This window comes from Ranitomeya variabilis, chromosome 4 (assembly GCF_051348905.1).
Source record: "Ranitomeya variabilis isolate aRanVar5 chromosome 4, aRanVar5.hap1, whole genome shotgun sequence".
In the NCBI taxonomy this organism is placed as follows: domain Eukaryota; kingdom Metazoa; phylum Chordata; class Amphibia; order Anura; family Dendrobatidae; genus Ranitomeya; species Ranitomeya variabilis.
In genome coordinates, this window is record NC_135235.1 from 22,076,378 (window position 1) to 22,095,888 (window position 19,511).

At 45.1% G+C, this 19,511-nt stretch overlaps 1 protein-coding gene and 1 long non-coding RNA gene across 6 annotated transcripts in view; one reads left to right on the plus strand and one right to left on the minus strand.

The window, feature by feature from the left end:
- Positions 1 to 3,079: 3,079 nt before the first annotated feature.
- LOC143769483 (uncharacterized) lies at positions 3,080 to 17,444 on the minus strand. 3 transcript variants are annotated; one of them, XR_013214413.1, is made up of 4 exons: positions 16,790 to 16,837; positions 14,413 to 14,460; positions 12,596 to 12,724; positions 3,080 to 3,995 (listed from the first exon to the last, which is right to left on the minus strand). It is a non-coding gene; the product is annotated as an uncharacterized LOC143769483 (long non-coding RNA). The 3 variants fall into 3 exon arrangements; XR_013214411.1 differs by lacking the exons at positions 14,413 to 14,460; positions 16,790 to 16,837 and adding an exon at positions 17,353 to 17,444; XR_013214412.1 differs by lacking the exon at positions 14,413 to 14,460 and having other exon boundaries at positions 16,790 to 16,843.
- Positions 8,595 to 19,511, plus strand: part of ZYX (zyxin) — a 36,489-nt gene continuing 25,572 nt past the window's right edge. The window contains exon 1 of one of the 3 annotated variants that reach the window (XM_077258091.1): positions 8,595 to 8,628. In XM_077258091.1, the coding sequence (XP_077114206.1) occupies positions 8,610 to 8,628 (19 nt within the window). In that variant the 5' untranslated portion in view covers positions 8,595 to 8,609. Of the gene's footprint in view, positions 8,629 to 16,771; positions 16,911 to 17,444; positions 17,554 to 19,511 lie in introns of those variants that run through there. The other 2 variants (XM_077258093.1, XM_077258090.1) reach the window with 2 other exon arrangements.

Genomic DNA, 19,511 nt, shown 5'->3' on the forward strand with positions numbered 1-19,511 from the left:
TCAGCACTACCCCTCTGCCTGGGGGGTCGCTGACGACGAATGCGTCTCTTTTTGGGGGCTCCAGTAATTGCCCGCAGTGTCTGTTGCACGTTTTCCCCCTGCTTCCTGCAAGTCTCACTGCGGCCTGCACACTCACAGCAACTGCGCTGCAGTTTCCTCTCCTCAGAGATTTCCCGCGCTTCTCTGCCCCTGCTTTCGCGCGTTTTGCTTTTTATCCTCTCCTCTCCCTGCGTCACTCTGCCTCCTGTCACATGAGCCTGGCTTCCCATGCACCCCTCAAATCCGTCCCCCGGAACCCCGACTCCCGGCAACAATGGTTCCACCCGTCTGCACAGCTCACCAGGTCCCTGTCCCCTACAATACCATAGTGACATTTTGTGGGATTGTGTGTCTGTGCATTATACAGACAGTCTATTGATTTTTAGATGTAATATTTAATTTCCCCTGTGGAGGCGCTGCAAGGGATTGAAGACTTTCTGGTGGGTTTCCCCACAACTAGTGCAGTCATTGTAAGACTTTCTTTTCCAACCCAAAGTGATTGCACTTTTGTTGTTTGTGCAACAATGTATCTAGTGGCTTAAACATTCCGAAGGTTACCATGGAAACAGACAAGAGCTCCACCAATAATATCAGATTCGAGACATAACAGCTGATCGGCTATTTGCGGTCCCACAATGCATTGCTCTTTTGTAACAGATTTGATGAGACTGTAGCAAAAGTACAATATTTTTAATGATGTGGTCTAAAAATTATTTTGGAGGGTTTTTTTTTTGCAAGGGAGTGGGGGGTGCAAAAAATATGTCCACAATTGCTTTTTATATATAGCAGCATTTTCTGTACACAGCTCTTATGCAGACTCATGCGTCTTCATGGTTACAGACTAAAAGCGTACTCTTTGTAGCCTGACGCTGCAATCATGCGTTCTACATTTTTTTTATCTTCTCTGCTGTTGCAGGGTCAGACTACTCAGAGATTAGGGAAACATAAGTCTGCATGTGAGTTGCAAACACAAAACGAGTGTTGCTTCCACTTGTAATGTTTGCAAAAGTTTACACGCCCCTTCATAAATGCTGATTTTTACATATTTTGAAATGGTCTGAAAAAATGTCCAGTGTTTCAGGATCACAAAGTGTTTTCTAAAAATATATTCTCCATTTTTCCATATGTTCCTTTTAACAGATGCACAATCCTGCATTTGGTCCTTATAAGACGCAGCGGTCCTCAGCATTTTCCCCGCGGTCCGGGCCCCCTCCTCGGGGTGTGAAAGCTATCGGAAGAATTTTGAACATCCACAAAAATATCTGTGTGGCCCTGCCGGCAGGAGGGATGGAGGATCACTTTCCATCCAGTCCCATGACACATGGTAAGAAACCTGAGCTGCGGATGGAGGGGCTGCGCACATCGTCCATATCGCGGCGGGACGCTATAAACTGCAATCAGCTACTGATACAACATAGGCCGGCGTTTTATGGATGGAACATGAGTGACATCATCGCTCCAAGACTTTATTATTCCCATAAAATAGAATTACACAAACTCATTGCGTCCAGTTGTCTCCAGAAGACAGTGTTCAGCCGAGGCTCTCACCAGCGACGCGGTCCACGAGAAGTGACCCATTTTTACTTATCTGTTGGATCGTGCACTCTAGTCACCCCCAGAGCTGCGTTCAAACTGACTGCAAGCTTTTACCATGCCCCACATCCATTTACATCGGAGATGACCCCTTCATCAGACCCCAAAAGTGAATAATGGTGGAATAAACAAATACTGACCCCAGACCGGACCTCAAAACTAATGCAAACCAAATCCTGTAAATACAGACCCCCAAATCATATATCAGAAATGCATTGCCCCAGACCAGACCCGTAAAAAAAAATAATCAAATGCAGAGCCCCAGACCAGACCCCTAAAAAAAAAATAATCAAATGCAGAGCCCCAGACCAGACCCCTAAAAAAAATAATCAAATGCAGAGCCCCAGTCCAGACCCCTAAAAAAAATAATCAAATGCAGAGCCCCAGTCCAGACCCCTAAAAAAAATAATCAAATGCAGAGCCCCAGACCAGACCCCTAAAAAAAATAATCAAATGCAGAGCCCCAGTCCAGACCCCTAAAAAAAATAATCAAATGCAGAGCCCCAGTCCAGACCCCTAAAAAAAATAATCAAATGCAGAGCCCCAGACCAGACCCCTAAAAAAAAATAATCAAATGCAGAGCCCCAGTCCAGACCCCTAAAATAATAATCAAATGCAGAGCCCCAGTCCAGACCCCTAAACAAAAATAATCAAATGCAGAGCCCCAGTAAAGACCCCTAAAATAATAATCAAATGCAGAGCCCCAGTAAAGACCCCTAAAAAAATATACAAATCATGTAAACTATTGCACACCTCATATAAAATCCAGTACAGACGTCAAAAACCCTAAATAAAGACCCCTGAATCAAGCGCAGAGCCCCAGACCAAAACCCCTAATGCAGACCCCAAACCATACCCTGCAAATTAATGAAGACTTCAAAACTAATCCTGTAAGTGCAGACCCCTAAAATAAAGACCGAATGCAGACCACAGACCAGACATCTAAACAGACCCCAGATATTTTAGATAAATACAGCCCCCCTTCTATAAGGTCAGAGACCCTCTGTAATCTGATGTCTTATTCCAGAGAAATCCATGTTTTTCTTATATATAAATGAACTGTTAAGATCTACGAGCCCGACATAGATCTCCCGAGACTCCGCCTCCAGAGCTTATTATAAATGACAGGGGGCGTTACCAGTGTGAGACATGTAATGACTGACAGTCTGCCGTCCTGATCTCACTGCAGAGCTGGAATGAGACATCGGATCACAGATATCAAGGTATCATTTTATTCAGCTTCCCATATAGGCGGCTTAGGAGGGATGATCCCACGGACAGACCCTTTATTAGCCCTGTGACACAAAACTAGATAAAAAAAATCCCAATATTTCCAGGCAATGAGCAATGCCAGCGCCGGCATTGTTGGAATGGTGCCAGTCCGGGAGGTCAGTAGGACCTTTTTCAGTTTAGTTTAGTTCGTTGCCAGAAGAATAGTAAGAAGAGGACAATCCCTTTAAGCACAATGAACACTTTGGATTGTAATGCCCGGAGGATCAATCTAGACATCCTGGATTTGCAGAGTCAGCAGGAGAGGATGTCTGACAGCTGCAGCCAGTGACGGATCCGATGACACAAGGCTGAGTGTTCAGGACAAGGAAGATCCCAGCGCTCTTTCTCCTGAAGCGTCTTCGCTGGCGGTTTTGCCGTCATGTTTAGTGGCGCCATCGTCTTTTCTTCTTCCTACAGTGGGCCGCCCAGAGAACGAGCATGTTACTTCTTGCAGCGTTTTTTTCACCCACAGAAAGCAATGATTAAGTGCAAAAACGCAGGTATCAGGTTTTGCTGCGTTTCTAGCGAAAAAGAACAGGTACAGCAGGATGTGAATTTATTTTTGTGGTTTCGCCAAGTTTAAACCACAATGTCTTGGTCTCCTCGCCTGAGAATGGATGTCAGGATTAGTACAGTTTAATTACGGTTAGTGAGGTGTGAGAGTAAACATCGGCTGACCAAGGTGCGACATTGAACAAGACAAGGGCCGACTAAAGTGTGAAAGTAAACTGTGTCCTACAAACTCAATGCTCTACCAATGTTTCAGGTAAACTATTCCCGACCAACTCACCTCCCTCGCTGTTACATTTGTTATTGTGTATCATTTCATGAACTCACACCAACTGTTTTGCTCAGAATAGTCACGATTTTTTTCAAACATAAAATCTTTTTCAACTGAGTAATTTGATGAAATTGCACTTTTTTTCCCACAATGTTTTTATGGTGTCACATATGTCTTGTATTGGTGTCCTAACACCTTGCATTGTTTTATACTTCTGCGGTGGAAGCAAAGCTGAACTTTGGGATTCTGAAAAACACAGCTAAAAACGCAGCAAAAGCAGCTTCTTTACTGCCAAGAGAGTAGGTTTTGCCTGCAGAAAAAAAACAAAACACAAAGTCACATGACCATGATCCTCTAGTTACAGAAGTAAAAAACAAGAAAGAAGTAAAAAAAAATAAAGTAGAATAAATTGTAAATGAAAAAATGTAAAAAAATATATAAATAGATCTACGGTATATAGAAATAAATCAATGCCCAAAGCAGTGAGCAAAACTACCGCAGGCCAGAGATGAAAATAACTGTCTCACAATGATGGAAAAAAATGCCCTTTTTTAATTTTAGGATTTGTATTTTAATTCGTAAGGATAAAAAATTAACTTGAATTTAGATTTTTTTTTTTTTTTTTTTAAATAAGAGGCGAATATTGAAATTACTAAATGGTAAATTAATCATGCCCTATTTGTCATTTAAATAAAAAAAAAGCAAAAAATACTTAAAAAACCCCTATAAAAAACCTACGGTAGTTGTTTGACCAGTAGATGCAAAAAAAACCCCCCAAAAACATTGTACTGGTCCTTAAAGGGTTAATCCCATCTCCAAAATCCTATCCCATTACGTAGTAGGTGTAATAATAATAATATTAGCAAATACCTCCAAATAGCAATGTAGTATAGTTCTTCTGATTCACTATGTCGCTTACCTCATGTGCAGGGCATTGCAGTACCTTAGATATCTGTGGTTATAACCACTAACAACTAATTCACTAAGGCTGGAGTCACACTCAGCGTAAGACAATACGATCCATTTTTTACGGCCGTAATACGGAGAAATGTTCCCAAAATATTGATCCGTAGGCAGGGTGTGTCAGCGTATTTTGCGCATGGCATCCTCCGTATGTAATCCGTATGGCATCCGTACTGCGAGATTTTCGCGCAGGCTTGCAAAACCGACATCTAATGGATTTATGTGCTCAAATGTTCGGGAAAACATATATACAGTATATATATATATATATATATATATATATATATATATATATATATATGTCATTGAGACACATATATATATATTCTGTATTTATATTTAATTCAGCGCTTTATTTGTGAAAAGCCGGTAATTCAATTGCCGACTTTTCATCTCTCCTTCCCCAACCCGACAGGATATGAGACATGATTACATACAGTAAACCATCTCATATCCCCTTTTTTTTGCATATTCCACACTACTAGTGTTAGTAGTGTGTATGTGCAAAATTTGTGCACTGTAGCTGCTAAAATAAAGGGTTAAATCGCTGAAAAAATTGGCGTGGGCTCCCGCGCAATTTTCTCCGCCAGAGTGGTAAAGCCAGTGACTGAGGGCAGATATTAATAGCCAGGAGAGGGTCCATGGTTATTGGCCCCCCCGTGGCTAAAAACATCTGCCCCCAGCCACCCCAGAAAAGGCACATCTGGAAGATGCGCCTATTCTGGCACTTGGCCACTCTCTTCCCACTCCCTGTAGCGGTGGGATATGGGGTAATGAAGGGTTAATGCCACCTTGCTATTGTAAGGTGACATTAAGCCAGATTAATATTGGAGAGGCGTCAATTATGTCACATCCATTATTAATCCAATTGTTTGAAAGGGTTAAAAAACACACACACATGATTAAAAAGTATTTTAATGAAATAAACACACCGGTTGTTTTAATATTTTATTGCTCTCTCAATCCATCCGGAAGACCCTCGCTTGGCAAAATAATAAACCCACAATATACATACCCTCTGATGAACTGTCAGGTCCCACGAGGTAATCCATCTGAAGGGGTTAAAATATTTTACAGGCAGGAGCCCTGCTAATGCAGCTGTGCTCGTGCCTGTAAGCCCCGGCGAATGAAGGAAATGTAGGTCAATTACCTATAGTTACCTTCAGTCGCGGTGATGCGCCCCCTGGTGGATGTCCTCATATGACCTGGAGCGTGGGAAAAAGTTCCCAGGCTGCAGTTCATGAGGACAACTTGCAGGGGGCGCATCACCGCGACTGAAGGTAACTATAGGTAATTGACCTACATTTCCTTCATTCGCCGGGGCTTACAAGCACGAGCACAGCTGCATTAGCAGGGCTCCTGCTTGTAAAATATTTTAACCCCTTCAGATGGATTACCTCGTGGGACATGACGGTTCATCAGAGGGTATGTATATTGTTGGTTTATTATTTTTCAGAGCGAGGGTCTTAGGTGGATTGAGAGAGCAATACAATATTAAAACAACCTGTGTGTTTATTTCATTAAAATAATTTTTAATAATGTGTGTGTGTGTTTTTTAACCCTTTCAGACAATTGGATTAATAATGGATAGGTGACATAATTGACGCCTCTCCATTATTAATCTGGCTTAATGTCACCTTACAATAGCAAGGTGACATTAACCCTTCATTACCCCATATCCCACCGCTACACAGGAGTGGGAAGAGAGTGGCCAAGTGCCAGAATAGGCGCATCTTCCAGATGTGCCTTTTCTGGGGTGGCTGGGGGCAGATGTTTGTAGCCAGGGGGGGGGGCCAATAACCATGGACCCTCTCCTGGCTATTAATATCTGCCCTCAGTCACTGGCTTTACCGCTCTGGCAGAGAAAATTGCGCGGGAGCCCACGCCAATTTTTTCCGCGATTTAACCCTTTATTTTAGCAGCTACAGCGCCCAAATTTTGCACATACACACTACTAACATTAGTAGTGTGGAATATGCAAAAAAAAGGGGATATGAGATGGTTTACTGTATGTAATCATGTGTCATATCCTGTCAGGTTTGGGAAGGAGAAATGAAAAGCCGGCAATTGAATTACCGGCTTTTCACTAACACCGCTGCGTATTTCTCGCAAGTCACACTGCAGGTCCGTGTGGAATCCGTATTTTTCTCGCCCCCATAGACTTTCATTGGCGTTTTTTTGCGCAATATGCTGACAAACGCAGCATGCTGCGATTTTGTACGGCCGTAGAAAGCCGTATAATACTGAACCGTAATATACGGCTGATAGGACGAGACCCATTGAGAATAATTGTGCCGTTTGTTTGGCGAGTTTTACGGACGTAGTTTCTGCGCTCTTACGTCCGTAAAACTCGCTAGTGTGACGCCGGCCTAACTGTCACAATATATTAGTGGTCGTAACCATGGACACCTAAGCTACTGCAATGCCCTGAACATGGGGTAAGTAACGTAGCTAATCAGAAGAACTATACTACTTTTCTAATTGGAGGTATTTGCTAATTATTATTACATCTATTACATATTGGGATAGAATACCCTTTAAAGCCATGTCTGTTCCTATACATAGGTCGCTGTTATTTGGCATTTTTGCTGCAGCCGGCACCGCGTCATGTCGATGCTCTTCTATAAAATAACCTAAAGTCGTCCTCTTGGGTAAAACTTCTTAATCTTTCATCCTGCAGATTCTGAATGCTGCTATCAGACTGTTGCCTTGAGGGTGCCATCCATGAATGGCACACATTACTGTGCCGCTCGGACTTAATCACCCAGCTTTCTACACGCCACGAACAGTACAGTACATACACCTCAATATACTGGTACCGGAATTTCAGCATTGTGTTCATGAACCAGGCAGCTCAGGATGAGCAGTGCTCGTTCTGCCTAGACAGGCTACATTGTTGCACCGCACTGTTTCACTATAAAAGTGGCTACAATAACAAATGTCAGAACAATGCACATATGGATGGTGGCGACACCGGGGGTCCGCAGCCATATTGCTGCTCGGTCGTCGCATCTCACAGCCCTTATTTATGGAATGGAGAAGCGCGGCCCAATATAATCCGCCCTGCAATAACCATCCTGAAACAGGAAAGTCCAACTTCCCCAGCACAGCCGCAGAAAACCTGTCCACAGGATATAGGATACATGTATGATCGCTGGGGGTCCGGCTGCGGAGACCCTTACTGATCCCAAGAACAGGGGTCCACAGTTTCCTGTGTTAAGTTAATACCCAGCTTTTCTAGGATCCTGAATGGCAAATCTGTCCAGTTGCACAGCAATAGAGGGACAGGGGATAAATCACCAGAGGACAGGCAGATCTGACATGCAGGGGCCCAGAACAGCTGGGTTGTTCTGTACAATAAGCCACATTTTTTGAAGATTCTTTAAAGGAACATCCTTGCATTTGGCAGAGGCTGGGCACGGGGGCAAGGCCTGGCATAGCTGCACCGATAATAATCAGTATATCTGTCCTGTGTGAGGGGACGGGGTTGTCAGCAGGGGGGAAAGCAGGGGGTCTGCAGGGGAGCACAGCTGTGTGTGGGTGGGAGGTGCAGGGAGAGAAAACAGCAGGGTGTGAGAGGGGAGAGATGGAAAACTCAGGGTATGACATGCAAGAGAGAAAGGGAACAGCGCAGGCTGCCAGCAGCAGAAGAACTACAAATACAAGCATCCCCAGAGCAGCAAAGGCTGTGAATTGCTGCTCAGTAACCTCGCTCCCCAAGGCTGTGACGGATAGTGTCATTATGTCATTGCTGAATTTATTACGCCTGACAACTGACAACCACTAACGCCACCTCCTTAACTGTGGGCCTTATTGTCCCCCGGGCCCATATACATTGTGCATCCCGTGCATATTACTGCCGTGAGATCATCATACAACACGCCACATCATGCAAGGTACACGTATGAGATCAGAGATTTCTATATGCTCGGCCATCCCGCACCCTGGAAAATCGGCGCTCATGGCGAACCCACACAGAGGTAGGGTCTAAGGAGAGAAGTCATGTTAAAGGGGACCTGTCACTGGCCAGAAATATGGAGATTTCACCCCGATGTAAACGCCGCTGTTCTCATGAATCCGACGTTGTTTCCCTCTTGTTCCTGCTCCTCTCCGTTCCTGAGATATTGCCTCCTCTTCCCTCTATAGAAATCTAGTCTTGTTAGTCAATTGGGCGCGGTCTTCAACTGTTCTCTATGGACAACTTCTGGAAGACCACGCCCAATTAACTAACAAGACTAGATTTCTATAGAGGGAAGAGGAGGCCATATCTCAGGAACAGAGTGGAGCAACGTCGGATTCAGGAGGCCAGCGGCATTTACATATATATATAGCGTCATTCTGTTCGGAGGTGCTGGTCAATTTGTTGTAGTTCACTATTGGAGGTTGTTCCTGCCTCCTTTCTGCCTGTGCACTCCTTCAGTTATCCTGACAGTGATTTTAATTAATGCTGGATCCCATCTGACCATTACATGTGTAGCTTTTAGCCCAGAAGAAGCATGTGTGGTAAGTGTTAGGTTTAGGGTCCTGTCAAAGAAAGGTCGACTTGTCGTGGTTGATGGGCTCATATGAATTGACCAATTTATGTGCCAAGTACCTTCATTCTTATAAGTATATTTTATATAGCGGTAATGCAGTTCAGATTTCATATATTCAACATTTGCACGTCTTCGCACTTACAGAGGCGGCTGTGTCATCTGTATGTGTATATAACCCCACAGCACATAACGTGCTGGAGAGAAACCTCTGGCTTTCACATGATGGAAGATAGCAATCTTCATGATACATATCTCCCCTCACATACATTGCCAGTGACCCTGCCACAACAGTCATGGGCATTCCAGAAAGTTAAGAATTTCTCCGAGAAAATTATTGCAATTACACATGTTTTGTAGAAGAAGCATTGCGAAACGCGCGTCGAGGCAGAGGGACACCAAGGATCTCCACACGGCCGACACTAGGTAATGTGTTACACATACTTCATTTCATTGCGGCATAGCATTCACATTTACCTCAAATCACCTTAGGGGTTTTGTTTCCATGCCTTGTTTCCCCAATAATAGTGTAGTATGCTATTGCAGCTTACATTTAATTTAATAGTTAGGGGCAATTCTCTGGCATTCCCCCTGTTTTGTATGTGAATCATTGTCATACCTTTCTATAGGTGTTCACTTTATGCATGGCCAATTGGTTGGAGTATCTTATGGCACTTCAGTCCCTCTACAATTGGATTTAGCACCTTTTTCTTATTGTATGTAGTTTTAACTTTGATGTTAATAATAAAAAACTATTTTATATTAAATTACCACTCTGTTTGGGATTAATCTCATTTTGATCACCAAAACTAAGAAATATATGTTTTGTTATACGCATCTTTGTTTCCTTTGTGTACTGGAGCAACACACACACAAAAAAAAAAAAAAAAAAAACCCTGAAGAAAAAAAGGCAAATTGGACACAATTTTACACAAATGCCCCAAAAATGGGTCAGGCAAAATTGTTGGCACCCTCAACTTCATATTTGGTTTCATCCTTTGGAATAAATAACTGCAATCAACCTCTTCCTATAACCATCGACAAGCTTCTTATACCTCTCAACTGGAATTTTGGACGACTCTTCTTTTCCCAACAGAAATTTTAAGATTTCTCCACAGGTGATCAATGGGATTTAGATCCGGACTCATCGCTGCCACTTCAGAACTCTCCAGCGCTTTGTTTCCATCCATTTCTGAGGTTTCTTGAAGTATGTTTGAGGTCACTGTCCTGCTGGAAGACCCATGACCTAGGACTTTCTGACACTGAGCACTACTTTGCTACCCAAAATCCTTTGGTAATCTTCAGATTTCATGATGCCTTGTACACAGTCAAGGCACTCAGAGACAGAGGTAGAAAAACTACCCCAAAAGATCACTGACCTTCCACCATATTTGACTGTAGGTACTGTGTTCTTTTCTTTGTAGGCCTCAGTCCATTTTCGGTAAACAGTAGAGTGATGTGCTTTACCAAAAAGCTCTATCTTGGTCTCATCTGTCCATAACATGCTTTCCCAGAAGGATTTTGGCAAACTGCAGTCTATCTTTTTTATGTCTGTGTCAGCAGTGGGGTCCTTCTGGGACTCCTGCCATAGCGTTTCATTTCATTCACATGTGGATGGATAGTTTGAACTGACACTGATGCCCCCTGAGCCTGCAGGACAGCTTGGATTTCTTTGGAACTTGATTGGGGCTTATCCACCATCTGGACTATCCCACGGTGCAACCTTTCATCAATTCTTTTCTGACATCCTCACACAGGAAAACTAGCTACAGTGCCATGGGTTGTAAACTTCTTGATTATGTTGCTCATCTTGGACAAAGGAACATCAAGATCTCTGGAAATGGACTTGTAACTTTGAGATTATTTATATTTTTCATCAATTTGGGTTCTCAAGTCCTCAGACAGTTCTCTTTTCCTCTTTCTGTCCTCCATGCTAAGTGAGGCACACACAGACACACAGTGCAAAGATGAAGTCAACCTTTCCTCTTTTTATCTGATTTCCAGTGTGATTCTCATATTGCCCACACCTGTTACTTGCCACAGACGAGTCTGAACGGACATCACATATTTGAAACAAAGTTGTTTACCCACAAGTTCGGAAAAGTGCCAACAATTTTGTCCAGCCCATTTTTGGGGTTTTCGAGTGACATTATGTCCAATTTGCCTTTTTTTTCCTGTTTTTTTTTGTGTTGTTCCAATACACACAAAGGAAATAAACATGTGTATAACCAGACATGTGGAATTTTAATAATTTTCTGGGAGAAATACTCAAGGTTGCCAACACTTTTGGCTATGACTGTACGTGTACACTGACATAAATACATACACGCTGTTTTACAAGGAACCATAGACTTGTATTGGTAATTTTCATTAATTACATTTTTTTTGTCCAGACATTGAAAAGGAGCACGTGCTATAACTCTCTTGGGGCGTTAGACACGTCTGTTCGTAAGACCACGTTATAGTCTCATTTAGGGGCGCACGACTTTAAGAAATGTTGGCGCATTATGATTTATGCAGCGCCATTTTTACGCCACTGTACGGAGACGTTACCATAAGACAAGAGTGATGAATTACGATTACTTATCTTGCGTTCTTTTTGCCTGTTCCGACTGGTATTATTCAGGATGGGGAATTCTAGGAAGATAGGAAATGTACGGTGAGCGGCGGGCGTGGGAGCCGATGACTGTGTGGCAGAGGTTACTCATTATTGTGTCTATATAGGAGTGTCCGGGGATATTATAGTCTGTTATCAGGGTGTGATATATCGCAGCGGACATTATATTGAGGCCAAGGAGATCTGATTGATATCTCACAAGGAGATTATTGGACCCATTGTGTGAGACACCATCCCAGTCACGCGTCGGGGTGGGGGGCCACAATCCTCCAGATCTGGACACTAAAGATGTCTTGATTAGTAAATGATCATCCTCAGTAACAAAGTTGCTAATCCAACTGGGCTTTCCTGAATAACATATGTAAAACATTTAAAAAAAAATAATAAAACAATTATATATATATATATAAATCCAACGTTTGGGGGTTGCGGACCCCTGTTGGAAATGTTACAGCGGTCAAATAAGAGAAATAGATTTTGGCTAAACCCAAAACTTGACAGTGTAGAGCGGAGTGGGGGGCAGCAACCTTCCACACGCCAGCTGTTACGAGACTACCACTCCCAACATGCTCTGATAGCCGCAGGGAGTTGCAGCTGCAATGTCACCAGGTTGATCAGTCATGTTGGTTGTCACCCAGCTTTCCCAAAACCAGACTGCAGTAAGAAAGTGCAGGTTCAGCAGTGGAGTGTGGGCTACCAGTTGCTTCCAGTAATGCAGGGGTGGGGGGCACTGGTGTATGACACAGGAATGTGTGATCACCAGAGGCAGGCAGGCCTGTGATGTAGCATTACACTTACATGTGTCAGGGGAGGGGGCTCCTGGCAGGTCCACTCCTTATTTCCTGGTTTTGGGTTCCTTCCTTTTATGGTCAAAGAGAACTGTCGGAGTGAGGTCACCATGAGACGTCTAGGAGACTGCAAGGAAAACTTCGGAACAAAGAGACAGTCACAAAGTGTCCGCACTCAGCAAGAAATCTGCACCGCTCATCAGTAAATCTGCAGAATGTGGACATATTTTATGGAATGAGAAAGAAACAATGAATGCAGGATACAGATTGATACATTGTATGCAGGATACAGATTGATACGCAGGATACAGATTGATACATTGTATGTGGGATACATATATATTGTATGCAGGATACATATATACATTGTACACAGGATACAGATTGATACATTGTATGCAGGATTATTATTAATACATTGTATGCAGGATACAGATTGATACATTGGATACAGATTGATACATTGGATACAAATTGATACATTGGATACAGATTGATACATTGCATGCAGGATAGATTGATACATTGTATGTGGGATACAGATATATTGCATGCAGGATACATATCGATACATTGTGTGCAGGATAGGTTGAATCATTGCATACAGATCGATACATTGTATGTGGGGTACAGATTGATACATTGTCTCTACGGAAGGTTCCATGGTGTAATGTATATTATGAAAAGTTCTAGAAGTTTCATAAGACACCGAGGGCTGCACAGAAATCCGCCACAGTCTGCTGTGGAACGTGAGTCATATCATATGCATCGTCATCCAAGGAAGGAAAGAAAGAAAGAAGCACCGGAAGGAGCATGGGGGGGTCTAATAAATGAACTGTGTGGATGAACGATGAAGAAGACCGCATATTCCCAAAGATTATACACTGGGGGAGTTGGAAATATTCAGACGGCTGATAAATTACTTATTGCCAATACCTATTGTCTCATCTTCTCAAATGGATCAAATTGTAAAGTTCTCATAAAAAGCAAGGAACGTTGCAGTGCGACACTTATTAAAAATCCTCTCCGTTTCCAAGATTGGAGGGGTTTTTAATTCTCTAGTTCAAAGCTCGTTGCCTAGTTTACCGTCCAACTATGCAGTCAATCAGTGGTGGCTGATCTCCAAGGCAATAAGCACAGTGCTTACATACTCTGCTAAGGAGCTTGTAAGCGCTACTCTAAAAGTGGTCAGATCGCTGGAATCCGGACAGCGTTAGCTCTGCTGCGCTTCTGCTCAAGGCCGAGTTCACGTCACATCTGTGTTCCGGTTCATGGCTGCATTGAAGGCTTCCATATGAAACCCCCTCAAAAAACAGGACCAAGACCTGCCTCCAATAGAATGTAAGTCCGCAAGGACAGGGTCCTCTCCCCTCTGTACCAGTCTGTCACTGTAAACGTGTTTACTGTAAACGATATCTATAACTCTGTATGTAACCCCTTTCTCATGTACAGCACCATGGAATTAATGGTGCTATATAAATAAATAATAATAATAGTACCATAGACTTCAATGAAGCAAACGGAGTCGAAAATATTAACCCACAGCTTTCTTTCTGACGGTGTCCATTCTTTGATTGTGTCCAGGAAAAAAAGAGAAACCTTGCCGAAAAGGAGGCCCAAGTCTCATATTTTGGACTCCGTTTGCCACATTGAAGTCATTGGCGGCTCTGCTAGAGACACAGAACCTTGTTTTTTGGATGGAAGCCTCAGAGTCATGGACAGGGAGACAGGTGTGATGGGACCAGGACTTACATTAAGGTCAATCTGGCCTGAAATGTGTTTTTAATTAAGATTTCTCCGATTTTTACCCAGATCTTCTCCACATACCATTCACTGCCCCTTTCTTAGCATAGCGCCCCACGGTGGCAGCTTTTCCTGTTGAGATAATTATGGATTATTGGGATGAAACCACTGATGGTGGACGGCAGCAGCGACGTGATGTATAGGAAGCAGGGGGTCACACAATGGACGGACACCTGTCACTGTGACCCGGGTTGTGTCATCTTTTTTTTCTAAACTACTGCAGATACATTTGCTATAACTATGCAAAAAAAGACATTCTTAGGAAGACAGCAAAGTCTAACATTCACACTCAGGTACACAGACCATCACAAACATGCATGCAGCAAGAGACAGCCATGCTCAGGCAGACAGCTATAAACATGCATGCAGCAGGAGACAGCCATGCTCAGGCAGACAGCTATAAACATGCATGCAGCAAGAGACAGCCATGCTCAGGCAGACAGCTATAAACATGCATGCAGCAGGAGACAGCCATGCTCAGGCAGACAGCTATAAACATGCATGCAGCAAGAGACAGCCATGCTCAGGCAGACAGCTATAAACATGCATGCAGCAAGAGACAGCCATGCTCAGGCAGACCGCTATAAACATGCATGCAGCAGGAGACAGCCATGCTCAGGCAGACAGCTATAAACATGCATGCTCAGGCAGACAGCTATAAACATGCATGCAGCAAGAGACAGCCATGCTCAGGCAGACAGCTATAAACATGCATGCAGCAGGAGACAGCCATGCTCAGGCAGACCGCTATAAACATGCATGCAGCAAGAGACAGCCATGCTCAGGCAGACCGCTATAAACATGCATGCAGCAAGAGACAGCCATGCTCAGGCAGACAGCTATAAACATGCATGCAGCAAGAGACAGCCATGCTCAGGCAGACAGCTATAAACATGCATGCAGCAAGAGACAGCCATGCACAGTCATGCTCAGGTAGACAGGTATAAACATGCATGCAGCAAGAGACAGTCATGCTCAGGTAGACAGGTATAAACGTGCATGCAGCAAGAGACAGCCATGCTCAGGTAGACAGGTATAAACGTGCATGCAGCAAGAGACAGCCATGCTCAGGTAGACAGGTATAAACGTGCATGCAGCAAGAGACAGCCATGCTCAGGCAGACAGCTATAAACATGCATGCAGCAAGAGACAGCAATGCTCAGGTAGACAGCTATAAACATGCATGCAGCAAGAGACAACCATGCTCAGGTAGACAGCTATAAACATGCATGCAGCAAGAGACAGCCATGCTCAGGTAGACAGGTATAAACATGCATGCAGCAAGAGACAGTCATGCTCAGGTAGACAGCTATAAACATGCATGCAGCAAGAGACAACCATGCTCAGGTAGACAGCTATAAACATGCATGCAGCAAGAGACAACCATGCTCAGGTAGACAGCTATAAACATGCATGCAGCAAGAGACAGCCATGCTCAGGTAGACAGGTATAAACATGCATGCAGCAAGAGACAACCATGCTCAGGTAGACAGCTATAAACATGCATGCAGCAAGAGACAGCAATGCTCAGGTAGACAGCTATAAACATGCATGCAGCAAGAGACAGCCATGCTCAGGCAGACAGCTATAAACATGCATGCAGCAAGAGACAGCCATGCTCAGGCAGACAGCTATAAACATGCATGCAGCAAGAGACAGCCATGCTCAGGCAGACAGCTATAAACATGCATGCAGCAAGAGACAGCCATGCTCAGGCAGACAGCTATAAACATGCATGCAGCAGGAGACAGCCATGCTCAGGCAGACAGCTATAAACATGCATGCAGCAAGAGACAGCCATGCTCAGGCAGACAGCTATAAACATGCATGCAGCAAGAGACAGCCATGCACAGTCATGCTCAGGTAGACAGGTATAAACATGCATGCAGCAAGAGACAGTCATGCTCAGGTAGACAGGTATAAACGTGCATGCAGCAAGAGACAGCCATGCTCAGGTAGACAGGTATAAACGTGCATGCAGCAAGAGACAGTCATGCTCAGGTAGACAGGTATAAACGTGCATGCAGCAAGAGACAGCCATGCTCAGGCAGACAGCTATAAACATGCATGCAGCAAGAGACAGCAATGCTCAGGTAGACAGCTATAAACATGCATGCAGCAAGAGACAGTCATGCTCAGGTAGACAGGTATAAACGTGCATGCAGCAAGAGACAACCATGCTCAGGTAGACAGCTATAAACAAGCACGCAGCAAGAGACAGCCATGCTCAGGTAGACAGCTATAAACATGCATGCAGCAAGAGACAGCAATGCTCAGGTAGACAGCTATAAACATGCATGCAGCAAGAGACAGCCATGCTCAGGTAGACAACTATACACAGCCATGCTCAGGTAGACAGCCATGCACACAGTGATCAGAGGGAGCACATTGCTGCACATACCGATGGTGTGACACACTCTCAGCCGGCTGAGGCCTCGCCTTCCCCACTCCCCCTGGGCAGTCTCAGGCGGTCTCTGGCTGTCTCTCGCTGTGTGCTGGCAGTCAGTCTCTGCTATTCAGAGGTAAGAGGCATTCAGTGTGTGTTGTGGGTCTGTGTGCTGCCTGTCTCCGGTGTGTGGTTGTCTCTGGGCTGCAGTGGTGTGTGGAGCTCTGCTGGGTGTGTAGGGGCCACAGCTGGGCCCCCAGGAGCCCCTGGCTGGAGAGGATGGCCGGGGCAGGATGGCTGGAGAGGATGGCCGGGGCAGGATGGCTGGAGAGGATGGCCGGGGCAGGATGGCTGGAGAGGTCTCTGCCTTTGTGCTGCTGTGACTGTCCCATTACTCTGCCGTCTCTGGAGGTCTATTGTTAGAGGCTGTCTCTTAACCGTCTCATTGCTCCTTCTCACACTTGCTACATTGTATCTTCATTTTGTTGCAGTCACATAAAATGTGTTTTTACAGGGATCATATGGAAGTTATTGTGAGAACTGTCTCTTTCTATGAGCTAAGGGCTGTCTCTTCTCACCTCTGACCTGCTGTCCTCTCCCCTGTGGATCCACACCCTGCAATGGACTCACTTCCCACTGTCTCTTGCACAGGACACGGTCTCTGTTCCTGCCTTTGCATGTGGTGATGGGCTGTCTCTTTTTCTCTTGTTCATTATGCACGGTGAAGGCATCTGTCCCTTCATATAGCTGGTGTGCCGGGCAGTCTCCTTTGATTCATAGTATGTCCTCTATGTACAGGACTGTCTCATAGGTCATCCCCAGACTTCTCTTAAGTGGACTGTCTCTTATTGTACACTAGTGGGGCTGTCTCACCCACAGTATGTCTCTCATATTGCACAGTCTGCTGTCTATGTAAATTATTGGGACTCTCTTACCTCAGGTCACCGCTTTGTCCCTCTACAGGACTATGTCTGATAACGCTGAGTATAGACCCTCTGTATAGGGCTGTCCCTGTAATGCACAGTGTCGAGGTCTCTTTTTCTCAATCTGTGCAGGACTGTCTCTTTCATCTGTATGTGGAGCGCTCTCTCTCACCCCCAGGTCACTATGTACATGCAGGTCTCATATTGGTATCAGCAGTCACTTCTTTTTTTTTTTTTTTTTTTTTTTTTACAGGGCTGTCACCCCCCCCTCCCCTCCTCAGCCACCATGTACCTGCAGGTCTCATATCGGTATGAGCAGTCTCTTTTTGTACAGGGCTGTCTCTCCCCATCTACCCGAGTAACCATGTACATGTAGGTCTTATGTCGGTGTCATCGGTCTCTTCTTGTAATATACAGGGCTGTCAATCCCCCTCCCAGGTCACTTGCAGGTCTCTTTTTGTACAGGGCTGTCTCTCTTTTCCCCCAGGTCACCATGTACATGCAGGTCTCATGTCGGTGTCAGCGGTCTTTTCTTGTACAGGACTGTCTCTTTCCCCCAGGTCACCATATACATGCAGGTCTCATGTCGGTGTCAGCAGTCTCTTTTTGTACAGGGCTGTCTCTCTTACCCCCCAGGTCACCATGTACATGCAGGTCTCATGTCGATGTCAGCGGTCTTTTCTTGTACAGGACTGTCTCTTTCCCCCAGGTCACCATATACATGCAGGTCTCATGTTGGTGTCAGCGGTCTCTTTTTGTACAGGGCTGTCTCTCTTTCCCCACAGGTCACCATGTACATGCAGGTCTCATGTCGGTGTCAGCGGTCTCTTTTTGTACAGGGCTGTCTCTCTTTCCCCCCAGGTCACCATGTACATGCAGGTCTCATGTCGGTGTCGGCGGTCTCTTCTTGTACAGGGCTGTCTCTCTTACCCCCAGGTCACCATGTACATGCAGATCTTATGTCGGTGTCAGCGGTCTCTTCTTGTACAGGGCTGTCTCTTACCCCCCAGGTCACCATGTACATGCAGGTCTCATGTCGGTGTCAGCGGTCTCTTCTTGTACAGGGCTGTCTCTTACCCCCCAGGTCACCATGTACATGCAGGTCTCATGTCAGTGTCAGCGGTCTCTTCTTGTACAAGGCTGTCTCTTACCCCCCAGGTCACCATGTACATGCAGGTCTCATGTCGGTGTCAGCGGTCTCTTCTTGTACAAGGCTGTCTCTTACCCCCCAGGTCACCATGTACATGCAGGTCTCATGTCGGTGTCAGCGGTCTCTTCTTGTACAAGGCTGTCTCTTACCCCCCAGGTCACCATGTACATGCAGGTCTCATGTCGGTGTCAGCGGTCTCTTCTTGTACAAGGCTGTCTCTTACCCCCCAGGTCACCATGTACATGCAGGTCTCATGTCGGTGTCGGCAGTCTCTTCTTGTACAGGGCTGTCTCTTACCCCCCAGGTCACCATGTACATGCAGGTCTCATGTCGGTGTCAGCGGTCTCTTCTTGTACAGGGCTGTCTCTCTTTCCCCCCAGGTCACCATGTACATGCAGGTCTCATGTCGGTGTCGGCAGTCTCTTCTTGTACAGGGCTGTCTCTTACCCCCAGCTCTGCAGTGTATTGCTGGTTAATGACTCCCAGCTGGGCTGGGGGCTGGGGTTGGGGTCCAGGGCGCAGGCCCACCTCCTCCTCTCCTACAATCCTGAGCCATTGCTCACTCACCTCATCCCTCCACATCCTGAGGACTAGGCCTCCCCCACAGTTACCTCATTGCTGCCCTCAGACATCAGGCTACTGGTTACCTCATTCCTGACCTGTG